Here is a 25,184-nt window from a genome sequence, read left to right on the forward strand (position 1 = left end):
CCCAATTAATCTGCAAAGTGTAAATGTGACTAGCTAACAATATATAGCTCAAATGATCAATGTTCCCACCTTCCATGCTTCTGAGATGTCAATAAGTGTGTAACTGTAGAAAAGTATTCACCCTGTAAAGCGTGTAGGAAATAGGAAATGTTCTTTAAAGCAAAAAGCATCCCTGGATAATTGAGACAAATCTGCCTGATCTTTAAAGTTACAAATCATTTGTTGTATTTCTAGTTCGTGCAGTTTCTCCAATGACCCAGTTTCCCCAGATGTATCATTTAAATGTCACCTTATGATATTAAAAAAAAAAAACCTGACAAATAGTGCATGTTAAACTTGGTATTCAAAGGAAGAATTATTAAGTATTTTCACGGATCATGCACCTTCAAATCTCTCTCCTGCCCTTTTCATTTCGCGAGGATAATGTGCTCTTTGGTGGAAAATGTCAGCGCAGTGCCCTGCTGAGGTTTCCTTCATCTCTCGTCCAAATTCAGTTTTAAAAGGCCTCTTTTATGATTACCGCTGCTGTTGAATCTCAAATTGTGTTAATACAGTCCAACCTTTCCATAAACACTTACTGGAGGGTCAATTTTCACATGTTTTTGACTATTTTATTACATGCAGTTTATCAGAACGCTTTGATTTAGTCAGCTTAAGTATAATTAAGTTACTTTAGCAATGTTTTGATATGCTAGAAAAAGTGGTACGGTGCGAAAAATGTACATTTAATTCATATTTCTTATTCATGTTTTGAAGAGATTTGTTTTTGTGAAGTTTCCTTGGAGGAAAAATGATTCAGAGAGGTGAAAAAGAAATGGGCTGGCCAGCTGTGCTAATCTAACCATTTTCAGTATTAAAGGAGTCTGAATAAAAACTAAATGAAATCCATTTGCGTCCCTGCAGGTGGGGAAGCAGTAAATACACGAGTGTGGTTTTGAGTGTGTGTGAAGCAGAGTTTTGCAGCAGTAGTCATTTGGAGAGCTGTACTCACGGAGTAGTATTTCTACCTGTTTTGGGAGAAAATAAATCAGCTTTTCCGCCAGTTCAAGTCAATTAACTCAAAATGCAGTTACACACATTAACGGCTCGTCTGCCCATTCACTTTGAATGGGGTGACGTCACTTTTCGCCGAACTGCATTGTGGGAAGCAAAGCGGCGTTGCAGGCTGCAAAAGTTGAGCAATGTTCAACTTTTGAAGCCTCGGCAGAAGCGTCAGCCAATCAAATCATATGCCAGTACAAGCTCTAGCCAATCAAACCGCTGCTTGTGTATCAGGGGCGGGAGATTCATGTGATTGGTTGTTGGTCGAGCTTCAGACACGCCCGCCGGCAAGCTTTTTCCAACGCCGCTGTGTGGACGGGCCGTAACACCCTGCTCAGTTTACCCTCCTCTTGGTGAAGTAGTAAATACATCAGTGTGGTTTTGAGTGTGTGTAAAGCCGAGTTTTTTGTAATGTGGAGAGCTGTACTCACGGAGTAGTATTTCTTGATGTGGCGCCGGATGTCGAGCAGCAGTTTGTTGCAGATGTTGACGGCCTGGTCGATGGGACGTTCCCCACAGGGTAGGTGACAGCAGCGCAGCAAACTGGGCTCACACTTCACCCCCTGAAACACAGACAAAGGTGGCGCCGTTAATTAACTGATGCTTAGAACAACTCTTTGCAAACACAATCCTACTCACTGTACATGTCCCCTGTTACGGTCATTTTGTACTTTCTTAAACCTTTCCTTAGAATATTTTATGAATTGTAAGGAGTCCTTGGGTGCTTTGAAAGGCGCCTCTAAATAGAATGAATTATTATTATTATTATAGTTTGAGTATCTTGAACGTCAAAAAAGGTGGATTTTTTCATCGCCAAATGAAAGCCAACCTGTCTCGACGGCACCTACGTCATTAAACACAACAGAAATAAATACGACTTAAAAATAAGTTGAAATAGAAATGAATGATACAAAAATAGAATTATAAAACGGACAAGTCAAATCAAGCAATCTGATTGGTTCTTAGCCATGAGCGTATATCACGGGTAGAATTGTAGTTACTTTTCACAACAAGTCAGTATCCCTCCGCGTCTGAGAAAAAGCTACAACTGTTACATTACGTCCGTTACGAAACTAACTAACTAACAAAGCTTAAGATGGAAACATTTAAGGTTAACTTCGACCTCCGGGGTGGTCTTACTATGGAGGAGTGGATTGAGCAGTGCCTATCTCCAGAAAGCACCTAAACGACGACATGCAGAGCTACGTGAAGAGCAGGTCGACCAACTGGAAAAGTACCACCATTCAAAAGCTTTCTGATGCGGGTCTTGAAACAAAGCAGAGAAATTATGACCGTTAGTGGCCACAGGTGCGAAAGCTCTCTCCAGAGCTACTGGAAGCCGAATCTCGGGGACCGGAGAAAGTGGAGCAATGTTCTCGCCACGCCAAGCAACAGCCGAGTACAACCTCAGCCTATACAAGTAACCACGTAAGCCATGCTACTGATGCTGGACAGGTTTTCAGTGGGTGCACAATAAACGGCAGCATACACATTAATGTAAATAAATAGCCAAATAATGGATCAACGCTCTGTCTAATATGGGTTCGCTAATTACCCTGAAGTGAGCTATTGCTTAAATATAATATTAAAAAAATATTTTTATAAAAGTTTAAATTAAATAGTTACAAATAAATAAATAATAATTATAATATTTATATTATTTTTTTTAACTATTTAATTTTTATAAAATATTTTTTTTGTATTATATTTCTATTTGAGTATCATTAATTTAATATAATAATAATGACTAATAAATAATGAATTTAATAATTTTTTTATAAAATAAAAAGTGTTCATTCTCATCAACTGAGGCTTCCAGCACTCACAGTCGTTTGTCTTATTTAAAGCAAATATAGCTGCAGCTTTCTTGCTATTCCGAGTATCTTTATAATTTATTGCACTTATTCTAAGTTGTTTTGGATAAAAGTGTCAGCTCAATTAAACGTATTGTAATGTTTACGAAACCTGCGATACACTATTTTTCCATCACCAGTAGTCGAGCAGGCCTTTCTCTTTTTAAAAGAGACGTCACACTAAAACTGTTCTCAGGTGAAATTGCCTTTGTAGAAAACATATGGGGCTTTTACCTTTTGATTGTCACATGATGGAGTTAGTTACAAAGGCTTTTAGAGAAAAGCATTTACTACAATCTCAATCAACGACTACAATGTGACTCCCGGCAGAGTTAATAATATAAGCGTCCGGTGCATTAATATGTGTGCGCGCAGGGACTGATCAAAGCAGTTACCCAACATAACAACCACAGGCCATTCCCTTTAAACCTGAACAAAGCACATGTCACAGAAGTGGAAAGTGTAAAAGGTTTACAGCACCCCTGAGTGCAGGACATTTTAACATCATTGTAGCCTGAAGAGAAGGAGGTCAGCATGACCTTAATAACACTCAATTGACGGTTTACAGCTAATGCAATGAACGAAGAAGTCACGGAACAAAACAATTACACTAAATATAACAGCTTTAAAACATTTAGATGATGCATTGACGGCAGCAAGAAAAGCTTTCTGCAGGAAGTCAATGACTCACAGGTATGCCACACGTCACACGGGCCTACAACAGGTATGCCACACGTCACACGGGCCTACAACAGGTATGCCACACGTCACACGGGCCTACAACAGGTATGCCACACGTCACACGGGCCTACAACAGGTATGCCACACGTCACACGGGCCTACAACAGGTATGCCACACGGGCCTACAACAGGTATGCCACACGTCACACGGGCCTACAACAGGTATGCCACACAGGCCTACAACAGGTATGCCACACGTCACATGGGCCTACAACAGGTATGCCACACATGACACAGGCCTACAACAGGTATGCCACACGTGACACGGGCCTACAACAGGTATGCCACACGTGACACGGGCCTACAACAGGTATGCCACACGTCACACGGGCCGACAACAGGTATGCCACACGGGCCGACAAATGTCCTTTTTTGGGAGAAAATACATCAGATTTTGGTAACACTTTATATTAAAGGTGGGGTAGGTAATTTTGGAGAAACCAGCTCGAGTGCGCTAGAATTTGAAAATACACAACCGGAAAAAAATCTGCCACTTCCTTACAGAGCCCCTCCTCCAACACACACGAACGCGCACATGACCAATGAGGGCACGAGATAAGTTTGTGCACAGATGGAAGGCTGACAGGCAGGTAGGCCATCCAGTTATTTTAGCCGGGCCGGCTCAGATGATTGGTCGTGCTTTTTACAGTACTACAGCTTCCACAGATGACATTTTTTTATGGATTTTTTGTCAAAGCACTTCAGATATTCATTGCTATCGGGATGTTAAGAGCATTCCATGGAATATAACAAAAAGTGTATCTCGAGCCAGTTTCTCAAACTTACCTACCCCACCTTTAAGTGTTATTATGGGAGAAGTACTATTCTTGTGGTACTACTGCCTTATTAGGCCCATATTGAGCAGAGCATATTAAGACCAAAACTCATGTACAACAACTTCCTTACTTGCAATAAATAAGCACTGATTAGAGAGTTATTGAGGAAAAACTCTCAACTAATGGCTTATTACATGTAGAATATGGTCATGTAGAATAAGGCATTCATAAGTGTTTGATAATGACTAATAAAGAGCCAATATACTGATAATATGCATGTTAATTAACAACTAGTTGATGGTTAATTTGTGTACCTTAATATAAAGTGTTACCCAGATTCAACCCACTCAACTCCTCTTCCTCTCCTCTTCCTCTCCTCAGTTTACCCTCCTCTTCCTCTCCTTCATGTGTTTTTATTCTTTCCTGTTTGTTCTGGATGAAAGCAGCCTCCCCCCTTCTCCTCCCCTCCCACTCTCATTCCAAGCTTCATAACAGGAATCTCCCCTCCCAAACAAATCATATCGACCAAAATTAAAAAAAACTCCCCGGTTAAATTATTGCTTCACAGTTTTTAATAAAAACACTCAAGGATGATGTGTGAAGCTTCTGAGGAAAGTTTAAATATTTAAAAACCAAGGATCGTATCTTTTAACACTCCTTCAAGTATTTTTCAACAACCCAAACAACTTCCACGTTGAAAAGCCCTCTAGAAAACTATTTAATAAACATTTGTGTCTCGCCCTGACTGTTCATTCATGTCTCTTCTCTGTCAGAATATAGAAAGAAAGCTTTTGCAGTTGCTCAAAGTTCAAGGTGTCAGTCTAAATCCCAAATACATTCACCCCAATATAACGTAAAAGAGAAAAGCAAGAAAATCTCCACATTTGAGAGGATGAAAACAGCATTTTCTGACATTTTTGGTAGAAAGATTACGTCAACAATATCAAAAAGCAGATACTTTTGACATTTTCCGCTCTGTTTTATACATTTCTTTATGTGCAGAATTATTTGTTTGACTTTACAGCCAATTCATGTGGAAATAAACCAGTGTATCTGCTGAAGTGCTCCTTCAAAGACTTTAAAACTATTTTAACAGCATGTAAAAAGTCGACCCTGACTGTTTTCTTTCCTTTCCCGTCCTTGCTTTATTAAAACTGAACCGAGGGAAATCCCTGCAGTTCATCCAGATTTTTCTCCCTGTTTCTTAATCTTTCCGCCCTCCCTCCACCATCAAACATCTTCTCCTCCTCTGTCTGTCCTCCATCATCCGTCACGCCTCCTCCGAACATCTCTGGCTCCGATTCAGCGCCGGAGTCAAGGCCCAACTGTCCTCCCTCTCCCTGAGCTGTTAGACCATGCTCACCACCCTAATTAACTTACCGTCTTATCACTTTCTCTCTGTGTGTGTGTGTGTGTGTGTGTGTGTGTGTGTGTGTGTGTGTGCATACCGGCCTCTGACACATGCTGGAAAATCAAACCAGTAATCAGACAGATGTTGGTTGGTTCAGAGTGATTCCAACAAACATTTAAAGACTAAACTTAACACAAAAAGTAAGACAATTTGTGTTTGGTAGATCATTTCTCTGTTGTAACAATGCTTTTTGGCAATAAATCTTATACCGTTGGAAAGCCTGTTTTCTTACCTTTCCAATGGTACCACATTTGTGAGGAACAAGCTTTTGTGGGATGAACAGCAGAGCCGAGTATGTGGGGTGCGCCCATGAAAAATATTGCCAAAAAGCATTGTTACAACATAGAAATCCTCTACCAAACACAAATTGCCTTACTTTTTGTGTTAAGTTTATATTCTACTGTTAAAGTATTAGACCCCATTTACACGCAAACGCATACGAAACGCAAACGAACCAAATACGATATTAAAAAAGTCTTCCGTTCACACGAGACCGCTCGGGAGCGCTGGAGACGCTGTAGTACATATGCCGGGCCTGTAAGTGGCGTAGTAACTTCTGCCACAAAATACACCAAAAGCAGCGAAGAAGACCCCTGAGCATGGTTGCCATGGTTGCGCTTCTGTTTATGCCCCGCGGTGGATTTAGCAACATGTAGTTCATGTAATTCTCCATGTCCACTTGTTGCTGATGGTTGTGGTAGAGGAGCTGTAGATTTTGCACTAACATCTGTATCATGGTCAGTAGCTACTGACCATGCTACAGCAGTGAGCAGCAGAGGTGGGGAGAGGCGGGGCTATGGCTTCATCGATATCAGGAAATGATCGTATAGGGCGTACACACGGAGCCGTTTGGCCCCCCAGAGCGTTCCGTCCTCAGATCTATCCACCTTGGGACCCGTTATCGTTTTAGGGGTCCGTTTCCGCGTTTCCGTTACGGCCTCGTGTGAACGAACGGGCTATACGAACGAGAAAAGTAGCGGATACAACCGTTTGCGTTCTCGTGTAAACAGCACCTTAGAAGAAAGTATGTGTTTAAGGGCTGCAACAACTTGTTTTAAATATCAATTAATATCTGGATTATCATGTAAAATACAGAAAATTGTAAACAATCGACATCCCAGTTTTGTAAAGTCCAAGAGATTAAATGTCTTGTTCACTTTAATACAATGTAAAACCGAGAAGAGCAGGAAATCGTCTAAAAACAGAATTTAAAGATCTTTTTGAAAGACGATTAACCTATATTAGAAAAGTGATTCTTTCTGTTTATCAACTTGTTGCAGCCGTTGTTTCTTTCAATATTTTTAAATGTGCAAAAACATTAGATTAAGTCAAACTAAATTGGATAGTTTTTTGTTATGTTTCCTGTGTGTGTGTGTGTGTCTCACTTGAAACATACCAGTGTATCTGCTGCAGTGTGTCATGATATGAACCTTTTATGGAGTGTGTGTTTATAATACTCCCTTTTTATTTTAATGCAAGTTCTCCCCGCCTTCAGAGGACCGAGCGTTGTCAGTTTTATTAGTGTCTCTCAGACGAGGAAAAGCTGTGTGCCCTGCTCCTCATTAGACGCTGATAACACACACACACACACACACGACCTTGGCCTGACAAATGGTAGGAGATCAGTGTGTGTGTGTGTGTGTGTGTGTGTGTGTGTGTGTGTGTGTGTGTGTGTGTGTGTGTGTCAGGGGTTAAGGAAAGGCTTTTCAAGTTGTGGAGTCCAAACTATGCCAATGAAAACAGAGTCAGCGTTGGAGCCAGGCAGCTGTCTAAAAATACAGACGCAGACACAATATGGAGGATGACTGCAGCGAGAGTCCTTCACAGAAAGACACTCAAACGCCTTTTCGTGCTCGAGTCACTACCAAAAATCCATTTAAACAGTTAAACACACCAATGGTGATTAAAGCAATCTTCTCTTTGTCATTTCTGTCTTTATTTGAATCTCTCTGATGAGTGTGCATCTCCACAACTCATTCTGCTGCTGCCTAAGATATAGCTTTATTATTGTTAGCTATTCTTTATTCAGTCCTAGTCATGTTTTAAATGTCCCTATTAGTTTCCCTTTAGTGTATTTAGTCAGCTGTTTTCAGTCTTATTGTTAAAGAAAAGCCTCTCACTATTTTAGTAGAGCTTCTGTCAATGAAAGGTGGTTTACTCATTAGGGTTACATGTATTATTTCAGCCAAAATATTGCGTCATTTCTGTCTGCCAAGGTTTGTTGTTGAAAGACAGATTTGAGTAACATTTTTTTAGTTTTTTTAACTACATTTATTGTCTTTATTCATCTAGAATATTGCATGTTAATATGGTCACAGCTAGTGTTTATATACAGGGTTCCTGCAGGTTTCACCAACTCAAATGTAAGACTTTTTAAGACCTTTTTAAGACCACTTTGAATAAAATGTAAGACCTATTTCACGGCAAGAAAGTATGAAGGAAAATTGCTATGAAAGAAGAAATACGTCCCATAATTACTTACAAAGTAAATGTATTCATGTTCATCATAAGAACGATGACTGAACATAACAGCATAACAGTCCAGAACTGTGTTAGCGTGTTAGACAAAAAGTGTGTATGTGTGTGTGTCTCTGTGTATGTGTGTATGTGTGTATGTGTGTATGTGTGTGTGTCTGTGTGTGTGTGTGTGTGTGTGTGTGTGTGTGTGTGTGTGTGTGTGTGTGTGACAAGAGCTATATTCAGTGCTCTGCTGCCTTCATGCTGTTGTATGATTGGTGTTTAACTACGGTATTTAGCGTCCACAGCACCTCCGCTTTTAGGGTTGACGTAGACCCAAACGTCGCCCGGAGGTCCCCCGATGTTGTTGCGGGAGCTGCTGCACCAGCTAACGCTACATTAGCAAAACAAACGCTAATTTTGTTTGCAAAAGGTGCAGCGGGCTTCAAACACGTTCCCCTCCACTGGTTTCAACCAAGCACTAAATTCGATGTTTTCCAACCAAATACGGTTGAACTTACACTTCCCCATATTTATTTGTAAGTAGATTCGAAGATACCTGAGTTTCTGACTGCTGCTAGCTGAAGCTTGGTTGGTTGCTAGGTTACTAGCTGGGTGTTCTCCGATAAGGGGCCAGGGGAAACAAAGTTAGTGATTACTGGTTCCATGTTGATTTATTTCAATACAGATTGTTGGGGGGAACTGAAGGGCTCTTAGCGTACTGGTTACTTTGCAGCCCGGACATTTCCCCCAAAACACATTTAGACGCGATCGCAACACAGAAGTACCTTTCAAATCCCATCATTTTTAAGACCTTCTAAATCATATTTAAGACCTTTCTTATTTTTTTTTATCATATTTAAGACTTTTTAAGGCCTTAAATTCTGATTATCAAATGTAAGACTTTTTAAGACCCCGCGGGAACCCTGTATATAATAAATAATAAAGTGACAACTTGTAATTTTTTCGTCACAGCCATAACATTTATAAAATAAAATAAAAGGTTGTTGAAGAAGTTATTTAGTCTTAGTTTTATATGACAAAATGAACACTGGTTGCATAGGTTTCATATGAACTCAGTTGCCAGTTTATCAGGTACAGCGAGCTAAAATTAAGTCAAAATACAAGCATTATATCCTCCCTGCACTGCGTGGTAAACACAGTATGATGTTGCAGATAAAAGTATTTCCACCAGAAGGCCCCTTGTGACTATGCGTATACAGAAAATATAATATATAATTAAGTTAAGTGGAAAAATACAGTTTTCCTAAAGCTTGAGGATAAATATAAGTGTTCAAATCTTTTAGTAAGCAGACATAGTAGCGTAGCCATAGGCAGTGGTGATTCTAGAGTCTGTGGGGGCCCTAGGCAAACATTCACTGGGGGCCCCTCGAACCAGCTTTTCATCATTACGCACAGCCGACAGCGACATACATATAATTATATACGGGATTGTGGGAAACGGTATTTCGATCTCTCCGTCTGTACACAAACTGATAGCGGACATAGCAGCGTAGCAGTAATGGTGGACTGTGATGTCTGACTCTCACTCACCGCCCCTTCGAAGACGCAGGTGTAGATGTTGTCTGTGCTGCACTGAGGACAGGTGAAGGTGAAACTCTCGCAGTCTTTGTATCGCTCCTCGTCCGTCAGCTGCGCCGGAGCTCCCAGCATGCCGCCTGTTTCCTCCTCCCTCTGGAACTGCTGGTGCGCGCGAAACTGACCTGGGTCCAGACCTGGTGTAAAAAAACAAGATGATTCTGGTTTAAAACTCCCTGTCGTTTCATCCTGTTGCATTTATATTCAATCTAATATTTAATATTCCATTCCTCACATACTTATGTATATATAATATCCTGCTTTATGTGTTGTTACTGTACATTTGTAATTCAACATGTATATTTTCTACTTTTTTTTTACTGTATTATATCATTATAGTGGAATAAAGTGGTCTTAATATGACAATAATAATGTTTATTGCAATTTTTTCTGGGCCAATAATGCTATTTATAATGACATCTAACTATCTTTTTGAACTTTTAAACAAATTCCTATATATTTTATTCTTTATTTTATTCCTCCCAAGTCATACTTTACCCTCTGACTATATTTTCTACTTATTTTTTAATGCTATTTAATTTCAATTGAGATTTACATTGTTGTTGAATGTTTATTTCTTTAAATTTGTATTGTGCGATGCCATGTCCTTTGATGCTGCTGAAATGCAAAAATGTTCCAAATTGGGATCAATAAAGTACTTCCTATCTGACACAGTGCTCTGAGATGTGTTACTAACTGTAAAGCACTTACTCATCACTGTACCCTGTATGCCAGAGCAGGTCTGCCTTCACTTACTGTACGGTGGCTCAGTCATTGGTACATGTTCATCTACAAAGCCATGCTGGGTAAACTCCCATCTTACATTACATGACATGTTAGACGCTTTTCTCCAAAGCGACTTACATACTCAATACTGTGGACAATCCCCACAGGAGCAATTTGGGGTGTAGTGTCTCAGGGACACAACGACATGCTGACTGCAGTGGGGTTTGAACCTGTGCCACCCCTGATCCCAACACCAACGCACTAACCCACTACGCCACACGCCTCCCTTACATCTGCTCTCTGATCACACAGAGAGTTGCTATTGCCTGAGATCACATGATGTGGTTTTGTTACATGTGCCAAGTGCAAGGACTGGGTGTTTCTCAATCTCGAGTAAAGCTGCTCCAGAGCCACTATTTCAAGCATACTACGTCATCGAGTGCCGCCGAAGCATACTTGGAAATCTACCGAGCCCGGCGTACTTCGTTTGGAGAAATTTCGAGGCTGCACATGTGTAGACTCCGCGGTCTTAAAATCCCCACAATGCTTTGCTCACGGACCAATTTCCCCAAATCTGTGGCGGAAAATGTAAGAGGCGGGGCCTCTCATATGATGCACACCTGCACACTTGCTCGCCTGTTCCACTCTTTGTTTTCCGAATGCCAGGAAGTATTCTTGCCTCGCTTCTGAAGCAAGACGCTCGGAAGACATGTGCTACCAAGCAAGCGTACTCGACATTGAGAAACACCCAGTGTCTTAGGGACGAAAGCTTTTACGTGCGCAGCTCCTCTTGCTTGGAACAGTCTGCAAAAAGAATTTGGCAATTTGGTTCCACTGCCTGTTTTTAAAGCTCGGATAGGTGCAATGCTCTTTGATACTGTTGGTACTTGTAAATGTTGATAGGTATGTAAATGTAGCTTGTAAATATGATGTCCTTATTGTTTTCTATTGTTTTATGTTTCATGTGTAACCTACTTGCTGCAGGTCTCCCTTGAAAATAGATCAATGATCTCAATGCGACCACCTGGTTAAATAAAGGTTTGAAATGAAATGAAAATCTTATTACTTTAACCTACGATAATCAGAGGAGTTGCTGGGACAGAGCAGACAAAATACTTTAGAAGTTTTCCATCCGTCCCTGCTTAATTTTATGACTTTCAGTCAACACTGAAACATCTACTTTGTACCTTTATGAGTCTGTTGTGATATTAGTTGTGACAGCTTTTCTATGTTTGGCTGCCTCAGCTGTCAACGGGCTATAAAACGGGAATTTTGACTAATGCTAACACATACATAAAGAGAGATTAGGACCATCACTCAGAGTAAGCCATGCCCCACAAATACTTCAGGGCCAGTGTTTATTTTTAAAAAGGTCTGCAGGTAGGTCGGCACAATGATGACGTTACACTTATCCTATGAAATATGGACGTGACCTCCATCATTTTTAGCTGACCTCCATATCGTTGTGTTAACATCAAGCCCCCAGGAAGTGCGCCGGACTCTGATGAAAATATTCGTTGTGTCCAAACGGCGATACTACAATTTCCGTATCAGTTCGTGACGTCACCCGGCCCAGAAAGACTTTTCCCCATTGACTAACATTGGGAAAGAGACGTCTGTAAATTAGCGGATACTTTTTTTAAAACTAAATAAACTACCCAGTATGAATTATGTTATAGCCCTTATTAGAATAATTTGGTCCTTAAAGTTGTAAAATGCACTAAAGTCCCTTACACACCAAGCCGATTTCGGCCGTCGATAGATGTCAGGCCGTCGATGAGCGTTGTGTCAAGGCCGTCGGCCAAAGAAATCACTCTGATTGGCTGTTCAGTTTAGCGAATCAGTGCATGAGAAGCGAAACGGAAGTGAGGGACCCAAACAAACTATTAAGAAGGCAAATCTGAGATTTCATTTAACTCCAGCTCTCGACACAGGTTCGGGAAAGCCCCATGAGCCTCTCGCTGTAGAGTGAACATGGAACGCACACGCTATTTGTTGTTGGTTTATATCACGCAGTCTGTTCTTCTTCTCTCTGTTATCACGCAGTCTGTTCTTCTTCTCTCTGTTATCACGCAGTCTGTTCTTCTTCTCTCGGTTATCACGCAGTCTGTCTTCCGGTTGTTGCCTCTTTTGAATGACGAATACACACTACCGCCGCCTGCTGGTAAGGAGAGTTATTGCCACTCACGCATGCGCAGTTCGTACGTGCTACTTGGCCGTCGGCTGAAGTCTTTGCGGTGTGTTCCAGTGTGACACATGGCCAAGACGCAGAGACGTGAGGCGACACAACAGTCGGGTCCGTCTGTGTCGGTTTGGTGTGTAAGGACCTTAAAAGCCGAATCTAGATTTATTTTCTCTCTCCATTCATTCTACTGAGCCGAGAGTGGGAGCTCGGGGGGCGGGGCTTAAGGGGCGCATGCTCTGTGAGCGCACATACGGGTTCTTCTGCTCTGACAGCTAGGCATGATGGGTAATCTGTGACGTTTCGCTCTCTTTAAAAGCTGGGCCATTTTGTCCTCATGCGCCAATGAGCAGCTCTCATAGGAAAGAACGAGACCCCGCCTCCCACGCTGTATCCAGTTCTTATTATACATCCATGATTAACATGGGTGTTCTTCAGTACAGTTTTAACCAACATTTTACCCAACATGGTGCAGGAAAAAACAGCAAGGCTTTGTTGACGGAGCGAGAAAACACTTTAATTATTGTTTTATTTGTGTATTTTTCTCTTTTGTTTTAGACATTTTTATTTTTCATATTCCACTGTCTAAATATTCTTGAGAAATAAAAGCTATTGCCCTTTGAAAGACTTTACTCACAGGTATTATATCATTATAACAGTGGAATAAAGTGGTCTTAATATGACAATAATAATGTTTATTGCAATTATTTCTGGGCCAATAATGCAATTTATAATGACATGCCTATATCCGAATTAACCCATTAAAAACATTGAACCTACTACATTTGAATTAAACACTTTGATCAAACATTTGACTTATTTTTTGAACTTATTTCTGTAATAAAAAAAAGTATGTATAGTCATAATTTAACACGAGAGAGACATAGGGTTGCCTACTCTCAAAGAATCCATTTACCACTCAAATTATTTGAAGTGAATATTTCACATTAACACATTTCTGTAATTTATTTTTCTATTTGAACAGACACAAGTTTCATGGTCGTATTTGAACTAAGTATTTCAATGTATACATTATAAATAAATGTAAGGGGAAGAAAAAAAAGTTTAATACAAGCAATATTTTCACAATTAAAAATACCTATATAGTAAAAATCCAACATGATTGAGTGGTTTACCGTTTACTGCTGTTTCACATATATATGTTAATTGCTATTGTACAAACTGCTTGACTTGTAGTCATTCTTCCCAAGTCATAATTGAGTGACATCGGCCCTCCCTCTCAATAAAACTAAAGTCTCCTAAAGTAGAGGGTATCTCACCGAGCCACGTGGCGATGAGCACATATTTAGATGTCAGTCATAGATCATCAAAATGACAAAGTTTATAGTAGGGATGGGAATTTGAAAGCAAATGTATATTCGAATATTCGACCTCCAAAAAAACGGTTAACCGAAATGTACATATCCTATAAACTGGTGATCACCGTTTGAACAGCTGACAGCTATAGGCCTACAGCTTTCATGCTTAAAACATAACTTGGTTTTTAAATGAAAGAGGGATCATACACGAACAACATCACGGGTTAGGGTAACGTAACCCTATCACAACAGAGATCAACAACCTGTAACAGGGCCTATGCACAGAATGCAGCTATTCAATACTCATTCTTGTTTAAGAGTATGAGCATGTCTACTCAGGAGAGAGGCGGGTGCGGAGGCGATTCACAATCAGGCCAGCTGTAGAGAAGACCCTCTCAGCTGGAATTTGGGCATAAGATGAGGTTTGAGTCTGTGTGATCTGCGTGTAGGGAGGGGCAGCAGCCATACCATTAGATAGAACTAGCTAGATCTGATGGATTTGGACATAAATGCGAGTGAAGTATAACCGCGACGCGAGAGAAAGAGAGATCAGCACCTGCAGCTCTGCCCGCTGTGAGGGTCCGGTGAGCGGAGCAAAACACACCTTTAGACCAAACACATTTAGCTATGGCACTGTCGTATACATTGAATTATTCCATTTGATAATATGTAATCAACTTAGGCATCCCATCCCTAGTTTATAGTCACACTAAATATGCCGTAAGGACTTTTATTTAAACATATCCTAATGCATACCTTGTACCAGTAAAGCAATCATCATGGAAGAGTAAAAAAACTGTGAAAAAAACTCTAACATTTCAGCATTTTGACATGATCTGTGTTTCTTGACATGTACGTAAGAACTGAAATGGGTCAAACAGTGCAGAGAACGTTTAAGGAAAATATACATATAATAATATAAGTATGTATAGTGTATATAATGCAACATCCAGAATGGCACAAATGCTTTATATAGAGTGCTTCTTCGTTATTGTATGCTGTGCGTTAATAATCCAAAATAAATACAATATTCAAAACAAATTGATATTCCGAAAGTTACATAATTAGCTTTTTGGAAAGTTTTCTTTGTCCCAATTATCTCCTAACTTTAAACACATCAGTCGAGGGTATCTCACCGAGCCAGGTGGCGATGAGCACGCCGTCGATGCCCTCGATGGGGTCACAGATGCGGGACACCACGGGGTGAACCTGCTGGGCGAGGTAGTACTGCACGTCCAGACTGAGACCCTCCTGCTTCTGAAGCTGCTCCAGAGCGTACGCCCTCTGACTGGCCGCCAGCGTGGAGCCGTCCTGAAGGGGGACAGAAGAGAGAAGGTTATACTACAGAGTTTACTCAAAATCCATCTTTGTGACAACATGCTGATTTCAATCGAATGCTAATCCTAAAGACATGGACGGCTGTCTATGGATTCAAACATGTTGATCTTGTGCTAACCTTCTTTCAATGAAGGATGTCATCTTTTTTAACTAGAAGCAAGACAACCACTTTGTACTTCTTTCTTTCAAATGTATCTTGTTTTAATATATTTTGAAATAACTTCATCATTTCCCCTCTGCTCCACACACCTTGCAGATGATGTAGGAGACGGTATCTCCAGCTTTGACCCGGTGACCCCCCTGAGAGTTGATCCACAGAGCGACGTGCACGTGAGGGAGGCTCTTCTTATCCGGGTAGTCCTGAGGGTCTTTAGTCAGAGCCTGGAGGGGAAGCACGACGATTATACGACAGGAGAAACAGAATAGAATAAACTCAATTTAAATGCAGCCAACATCTACCAGAACATGTTTCACTCTTATTGTACATGTGAATTGTAAGATCCATAATCGATACGTAGATACATGTAAATATATCTAATATGTATATATGTTCATTTTAAATCTCTTATTTCATAGTTTTTTTATCATTTTAATTGTTATCTTTGATTGTATCTTTAATTTAATTACTCCATGCTGTCCTGTTTTTCATTCTTACCCTGTTGCTGTTTGAACTACTGAGTTTCCCCACAGGGATTAACAAAGGTCCATCTTATCTTATCTTAGATGTCAATTGAAGAAATGGACAGGAATACAAGCAAGAAGCTCACCTCAAAAAAGTTATTCAAGTTTTGATGCGAACTAAAGCCTCAATCTATGCTCTCTTTAAAGCCATTGTCAAATTTAGATTTAAAATGGAAGAAAACAGGAGTAGCTGGTCTCCGTGGATGACTTCGTTTGTTAGTGTTTTGTGACATCCGGCAGTGGCTCAGTCAGTAGGGGCTTGGACTGTGAGCCGTAGGGTCGCCGGTTCAAGTCCCCGAACAGACCTAAATATGGAGTGTGGACTGCTACTTGGAGAGGTCCCAGTTCACCTCCTGCCCTGCCGTGGTGCCCTTGAGCAAGGCACCGGACACCCCCCCTTCCCCCCTCACTCCCATTGCTCCCTGGGCGCTGTACAATAGCTGCCCACTGCTCCTAGTACTAGACTCCTGGTGCTAGGATGGGTTAAAGCAGAGAACACATTTCACTGTGTGCTCTGCATGTGAGACCATTACAGAGGGGTTCATCCCTCCATATTCTATTCTATTCTATAAGTTCCAATTAACCAATATCATTAAATAAACACACACACATGTTAGTGGTAGAAAACTAGGCTCTGTACTGGAAGCTGGCTTTGAAAGCGGTGAAAATATTAGTGCAATTAATATTCAATTTAGTCGTCTAAATCAAGTCTTCCTGCTACCTCGGTCCTCAGTACCTCATAGAACACCCCCCCCCCCCCCGCCCCATTGGACGATCTGAACTATCCCTTTAAAATACTTTTCTATCAAGGTGTGGAAATGTAGATGCTTATAGCCGTGTCTTCACCTTGTTGATCTCGTACTGGTTGAGTGGAACACTTCCAGCTGCTACTTTCTCTCCCAGCTCCACCAAGTGTTTCTGGATGTTTTCCACAATCACGTCACGACTCTGGTCCGACAGGATTTGACCAATCACGTAGCTGCAAGAACAACAGAGGAGAGGAACACATTTTAAGAAGAGATAAGATAAGATGGAAATTCAGCAACACGGTCCGAATGAAAAACAGGATTCACACTTTAAACATAAAATAGAATACAAATTAAAATCATAATACAGCAAAGTGATAACGTAACTATTGAAACATATATCACAGTGAAAAGTTGTGCATTTGTATGAACATGTTAAATATATTTACATAAGTGTGCAGATGAGAGTGCAGGTGTTTTATATTTGATATTGTTGCATCAGTTGTCTTGTGTCTTACCTGTCAGAGAGAAACCATTATTTATTTTATTTGTATTATCATACCTTTGACCTCCTGGTTACTATTTGTGTTTAATGCGAAACAAGTGAGATCTATGATAAGTCACGTACTTTCCACACTCCTTGGCGAGGTCACACCAGTCTCTGCGGACGATATCCAGTCCTTTGAGTTCCTGTTTCACGCTGTATCGTCCCTCGCCGTGGTTCTCCACCACCAGGGCGGCGTATTTCTTCTTCTTCAGCAGCAAAAGAGACTTAAACACGCCGTCAATGTCGATCTCCAGAAGTTTGTAGAGCTTGTTTACCTCGGCTTTCACCTGGATTAAACAAACACACATATATGCATTCAAGGAAAAACGTCCAAACTTAAAGAAAGGAAATACACAAATTCTCTTCTGTTTCTAACCTTATTTCCCAGTTTGTAGACTTCCTCCAGAGACTTGCTGTTCGTGTTGATCATGATGGAGTCAGTATCTCCGTAGATGACCTCAAGATTCATCTGAGTCACATCGAATAACGAAATCAGTTTCAAGGCTGGACAATAAAGTAAATATGAGGAATAAGTGGAAGTACTTTCTCTAGATGTACTTCCACATATACCATACATATATATATAGTTGCACTGTATTAAATCAATGACATATATTGAGTTTATTTCAGTTTTTTCCATGACTAGATTTGTAATATATTAACTTAATAACCCACCTTCTGAACCAGGTCTTTGGTGTGCATCAGAATCTGGAAGGGAAACACACAGCATAATGAATAAAGATAGTATCAACAGACCAGTAAAAAAACTATTATTAAATATGAAGTTCCTAGGTTATATTTTCTCTGTGTGTGTGTGTGTGTGTGTGTGTGTGTGTGTGTGTGTGTGTGTGTGTGTGTGTGTGTGTGTGGAATTGTAGCAGAGCAGGTGACTTGCTTTTTAAATGGGGGATAATTGGCTAAGAGGGCAATTATGAGAGCGTGCTGTGACAGGCGTCTTTTCAACCCCCACACACACCCCAGCCGGGCAACACACACACACACACACACACACCTTAATGACTTAATGGCCTTTATCACCAGCAGAGTGAGTGACGGACAAATAGGAGAATTCTGTTAACGCAGGTTGTCCACTCTCTGTCTGTCTGTCTGTCTGTCTGTCTGTGTGTCTGTGTGTCTGTGTGTGTGTGTGATCTGAGCAGCAGAGGGATCCCAACAGGTGGGGGTCCATAAGAGAGGGAGAGGGGGGGGGGGCCTCCGGGTGGCTAATCTGGGGGGTCGGAGGGACAGAACGCAGTGTGACCTGTCACCAGCAATCTGCTCCTCAATCAACCGCAGACACATATATACACACACTCACACTCGTCCTGTACTCGGTGTGGGGACAAGGACGTGGCTATTTCAGAGTGTGAGGAACGAGAGGGAGGGGGGGTTAAACCAAGAGGGGGGGGGGGGGGGTCCACTCCCTGAAACCAGAGTGGGACTTAAGCATGCTTTATGGGCTGATACATACCGCTATACGGCAAGGGGGGGGGGGGGGGGAAGGGAGTAGGGACTCGTTCACAGAACAGCCTCCTCCATTAGGGACTGCAGTCAAGGTCAAGGTCTCACCACAAACACACACACACACACACACACACACACACACACTAAAGAGGACGTGTTTAGATTTAGTCGCAGGTGGAGAAATCTACTGAGCAAAAGTTAACATTTTGAGACATTTCAACGAGTATCAATTAATGTCTGATTAGTACGAAAATATTGATACGCTCCTGAAGAAAAGGAGCCGCTATCAGGTTGTCATTGGTCACATTAATTAGACCCTATTGAGTCAAGGTGTTTGTTATATCGACACGTCTCAAATGTAGACGCAAGATTTTTTTAACACCACTTTTTAACTAGATATTGACATTTTATGGCTTAATTTTAAAATGTGTGATTTCAATGCTTTAGCTGACGCTTTAAAAGAACTGCTGTAACTCTTTTAGCTTCTGTACCTTGTCCCCTAAACTTGTAACAAAGTGAAAATGAGACTTGTGGCCATGATAAAGCAGCAAAGGGAAGCGGTGAAAGAGGAGAGGCTGGAATGATCAGAGAATAGACAGAAGGAAAGGGCAGAGGAGTGATGAATAGAGAGATGTGAGAGAGAGAGAGAGAGAGAGAGAGAGAGAGAGAGGCGGAGGGGTTGGTGTTATGGGGCGAGCGAGGTGTGAATGCGTTGATGTAATTGATGTGCGGACTCATTTAGAAGGTTTTCCATACGCCGTCAGTCCCGGCAGGAATGAGCCGTGTGAAAGACAAGTCGTTTGACCATGATGCAATTTGTGACAAACTGACGGTGTGTGTGTCATCTTCAGACACATACCAACACACACATACTATAGGAACCAATGCAAACACACAGCCCCGCGGGGGAGGTGTGTGTGTGTGTGTGTGTGTGTGTGTGTGTGTGTGTGTGTGTGCCTCTCGTACTGAAGCCAACAACTGCACAAGCTTCACTCGAATTACTCAACCTGACGCCGTGTCCTTCAGAAATACAAGTCTTTCATATCAACTAGATTGTCAAACAGCGGAACAAACAATCAATACGTTGACAGAAAACGTATTTTCAGCCATTTTATTGTTAATTTGACTATTTTTTTTAGCATAACTTCACTCATTAAAGCTTGACAGATGCTTGTCTCTGACTTTCTAAATCGAGTTTGTCGCATAAATAAAGATTTTTGAAAAGCTCTGGAAACTTATGACGGTGGTTTCTATTTGCTGACATTTAATAATCCTAATGAATGAAAATATTTAAGTTCTTGATGTCATTAAGATTTAATATGCTTTCAGTCCTGTGAAGTTTCATCATTTGGCATCCACAACAAGTCAAAGTAAGTCACTTCTATGTCCTATTTGCCCTATTTCTTTTAACTAATACTTAACATTTAAAAAACACATCAATAACTCAATAAAAACCTCAGTGAATTGTCACATCTTTCTTCTCAGCTCCTCTGTTCAAACAGTGTAAATGACTGGACAGTAGTTGAGCAGCTCACTGATAAACGCTGTGAAGGATCGAAGCAGGAGTATTGGGTTAACTTAATTTTCAAACACTCGTTGTCGCTACCCCAACCTTAATTTTCAAGGTGAGAGCTCAGGTGTCAAGTCACATTATTTTGGCTGCAAAAGGTCAAGGAGGGTCAGAGGTCAAATTAGATGGCATGCCTCTTCATCTGCACACTTAGCACTGTACTGTACAGCGCTATTTACTACTGCTACTCGCATTTCTTAGATAGAAATGAAGGTAAAAACCCAAATCTCATGAAAAACACATTTTACATAATTGACAACTCTATAAGTCAATATAATACTTGCGCAACATTTTGATAATTGATTCATCATTTAAGTAATTTTTAATGCAAAAATGGCAAAGAAAACATTTGGAGATTTCCTGGTCTTCCACCTCCTCGCCAAAAGAAGATATTTAAAGACAGGAAGTTGGGAGTTTAGGATGAATATGTGTTGCTAGTTTCTGATATTTTATCAAGCAAAAAAGTAAGAAAATAACTGCTGGATTCAGAAAAAATGAAAACACGTTGTTGAAATAGTCGTATAAGCATCTTTAGATTCAAAATGTACTTTGTGCTCTCTAGTCTAAACTATATGACAATACGATTTGCAGTCCTACTAATTAACCTTAACATTAAAATCCTCTTTAGATAAACCTGCAAAAAGTTTAAAGACAACGCCTTGAGTTTAAAGTGGACCTATCATGCTATATTTGAATAATATAGTGTAGGACCATACCTATATAAGGCATATTTATACTTTTTTTTTTTTCAAAATACCAAACAGATCATGCATTTTAGCCATGCCTCATTTCGCTCAATTTGACATTTTTTAGATCTGTTTTAGCAAGGGCAGATTCAGTGAGAACAGCACCACCTACAGGCCTGGCATATGTACTACAGCGTCTCCAGCGCTTTCGAACGGCAATGCCCGTGGCTGTCTCCTCCTGATTGGTGGAGTTGGCCCAATAGCCGTAGCGCCACCGTCCTGACGTCAGGACAGTGTTCAAATCTGGATCAGTTTTTATCAGATCCGTTGCAGCCCCTTTTTTAGAGATTTGGGTATGGAGGAAAATAGAGAGGGTTGTGTTTTCTGACACTTGGTGAGTTCCCTGGAACACCGGGGACACATATTCATGTATAAAAGACGTACAAAAGTGCATTTTGCATGATAGGTCCCCTTTAAGAGTTTAGGATGAATATGTGTTCTGATATTTTATCAAGCAAACAAGTAAGAAAATAACTGCTGGATTCAGAAAAAATGAAAACTCGTCGTTGAAATAGTCGTATAACCATCTTCAGACTCTCTAAACTATATGAAAATAATAATCAGATTTGCAGTCTTACTAATTAGATAAACCTGCAGCATGCCGCAGCTTCATTACTCTGCAGAAACATTTTGGACAGCGCTCCAGCTGAGTGCAGAGTTCCTGCAGTACTTCAACACTCTCACAGCTCACAGGTGACATTTTTCACTTTGTCCTCCCCATTTTTAAAACATAATTTACCCAACAGTCTGCCGTGAGACTCCAGGGCGTCTGACCCTGCCAAAGCTGCTAAAAGATGTAGTTAAGTGGTGCGACCGTACTGTGTAACACTCAAAGCTGCCAGGAAGGGAACGAGGGAGACAACTACAGGAGCACAGGTCCAAAAGAAATGACAAACCCCGACTTCTGCAGCTGGACGAAGCCGAAAGCTGGGTTTTATTGAACAGATATCGAGTCGAAAAAGTTACATACAATGGAGGTTTAACACAAATACAACTACACTTTTAAATAGCCGATTGTAAAATCTGCACTTCACAGTTTCTGGCTCGACTTCTCACAGCTTGAAGTCCAATTGAATGTAGTGCTTTTAACAATGCCTCATGTCTTTGCATTTGATTCAAGAGTTAAAAGGTACTATTGTCATTCGCACAATAGCTATTAGCAATTAAAAGCTTCAATTAAAAGTCCCAGGCTCCTCCAACAGAGCAACATACATTGTACTAAAGTCATTAAATCGTGCAAGTGACACAATGCTGCAGGTATTAAAAGCATGAATAAGTAGACTATGAACATGTTGAATAGAACAGGCTGTACAATTAAATACTGCAGAGGGAATAAAATACTAATTATTGTTATAATATATACATTTGTGGACTGCAAGAGCTCCGGATTTGAACAGTGTTGCACCCATTATTGCTACATCTGCTCTTCCCCAATTGACAACTTCCAATCCCTTTAATGTAGTGCTTCTAACTCACTAGTATCATGTCTTTGCATGTGCGTCACATTATCGTGTGATCCTGCATGAAGCCATGCTAATTGATGAGAGGTTCAGCCTCGTTGTGATATCTGGCTTTCCCTCAGCTGTTGTTCAGCGATCTGCTGGCCTTATTTACGAGGGATTTAGATGTCATGTATTCCCTCCTCATCAAAATATCTCATGTGTTTTGTCAGGCGGTAACTTTAAATAACAATACGAGTCCTGTCTGACCCGCGTTGGACGAGTGACAAATGGGTTATAGATTGAAAGGGAAGCAATAAAATATAATACAGAGATGCACAATGAAGCTAATACCCCTTCACACACATACCACCCCCCCCCCCCCCCCATGAGCAGATCAGAGGCAGCATTTCAAACCTCAGAGCGGCTGAGGGCCCTTGTAAAGAGAGCCAGTGACGATTGTTTTGAAAAGCACTCAGCTGAAAAGCATTTTGGGATGACAGTCGGCCGACTGAAATAGCACCTGTACACACACACACACACACACACACACACAACACACACACAACACAGCACACACACAACACACACACCACACCACACACACACCACACACAACACACACACACACACACACACACACACACACACACACACACACACACACACACACCCACACACACACACACACACACACACACACACACACACACACACAACACACACAACACACACACACACACCACACACACACACACACACACACACACACACACACACACACACACACACACACACACACACACACACACACACACACACACACACACACACACACACACACACACACACACACACACACACACACACACACACACACACAACACACACACACACACACACACACACACACACACACACACACACACGATCTTTCTCACTGAAATGATTTCAATTGCATGCAAGAATGCAAACACACACACACACACTCTTAAACACTCTCACACACACACCCCTTTTCCACGAACGCAATCTCACACGAAAGATGCATAAAAGATTTGTCTATCTCCTCAGAAATGTTTTTTCTCACTGAAATGAATTCACTTGCATGCAAGAATGCAAAGACACACACTCTTACACACACACACACACACACACTCTTACACACACACACACCTGTCCTGGCAGATGCCTTTGCTGTGTACTCATGTCTGCTACTGGGAGGGTCAATCCGCTGTAAAGCCTCGTCTGATTTAAAACACCCGGCTGAGATCACACACGCCGGCGCTCATTGGGAATAACTCGACAATGACAGCGGTGCCTCTGCTGCCGGGAAATTAAAAATGTGGCACTTTAACGTCCTGATGAGTCACTCTGTCCGCAGGCAAAGGACCCACCGATGGATTCTTAAAATGTCGCCGGGGAAATAAATAACGCATGTGTAGATAGATAGTGAAAAAGGGATGGTGATTAAAATGTGATATTTGAGATAGCAGGCAGTAGAAGAAGAAATGACCTTTGTCATCAGCTACAATTTCATTCACTGCGTCGGGCCTGATTTCTATGAATATATTTTTATCTGAACTTTAAAGTGTTTTTAATGAATTGAAACTTTACAGAACACAATACATAGACACTACCTGCCAAACACACAGAGATTTGAAGCTTAAGAGGCTTTTTAAATGGTACATGTTCCCTTCAAAATAAAACGAATAAATACAAAAGTGTTTCCCCTTCTCATAAGTAAACCTACAAATATATATTACAGGTTTAAATGTGCAAATTACAACTTTCTACATGCCATAAATCAAGCTGTAGTTACATTCAAGCTATTTGTTTGAGGTGTGTGTTGACAATAACTGTGATATTTAATTAATGACATATTTGAATGTTAATAATAAACATATGCTTTTATTGTGGAAGTAATCTAGTGTCCCTAGATCATTACTGGCACTGCCTCTTATCAGCAAATGCATCATTACTTTAAAACAAAAAAGTGGCTAAACACATGTAAATTAACTAATGGATTATTATATTAAAATAATCTACAGATATCGCAGTATCATTTAATACTTGTGGCCAGGATAATTGCGTGGTAAAAGCGTGATATCGTGCCCTAATATCGGTATACATGTTGGTTTGATTGATCAATAAATGTCTTCTTTATCAATAAATGTAAAGGTTTTATTATAACTAACTACATGTATCACCTTCTTGTAAAGTCAGCTAAAACCACACACTAATTATCGTCTCATTAACAACCACCAGTGACCGTGATAAAGTCGCCATGTGTCAGACGTAACGAGTTATAATCCCCGACATTATCCCGGTCTCACATGGCCTCATTAGAGCGCGTTACTAAAGTCGCTGTTTAGATTCTGAAACCTCCGACTGTCCTGCCAAAATAGCAGCGCTGCTCCCATGTGACTATTTGTTAAGTCCTCTCCTAGCAGGAGCAAAGCCAGCGCGGTGGACGGCGTGGAAACATCCCCACACACACACATATCACAGCTTATGTGTTCTTAAATCTAATTCGGGGAAATGTCAA

General features: G+C 40.9%; 1 protein-coding gene across 1 annotated transcript in view; it reads right to left on the reverse strand.

Annotated features, from left to right (window-relative positions):
- pola1 (polymerase (DNA directed), alpha 1) overlaps positions 1 to 25,184 on the reverse strand; it is a gene marked incomplete in the record, with an annotated part of 69,428 nt that overhangs the window by 23,237 nt on the left and 21,007 nt on the right. Inside the window, 8 exon segments of the mRNA XM_034132627.1 lie at positions 1,473 to 1,604; positions 9,834 to 10,015; positions 15,242 to 15,416; positions 15,693 to 15,824; positions 16,971 to 17,103; positions 17,499 to 17,704; positions 17,794 to 17,886; positions 18,093 to 18,125. Coding sequence (XP_033988518.1) covers positions 1,473 to 1,604; positions 9,834 to 10,015; positions 15,242 to 15,416; positions 15,693 to 15,824; positions 16,971 to 17,103; positions 17,499 to 17,704; positions 17,794 to 17,886; positions 18,093 to 18,125 — 1,086 coding nt within the window.

This window comes from Trematomus bernacchii, unplaced genomic scaffold (assembly GCF_902827165.1).
Source record: "Trematomus bernacchii unplaced genomic scaffold, fTreBer1.1, whole genome shotgun sequence".
In the NCBI taxonomy this organism is placed as follows: domain Eukaryota; kingdom Metazoa; phylum Chordata; class Actinopteri; order Perciformes; family Nototheniidae; genus Trematomus; species Trematomus bernacchii.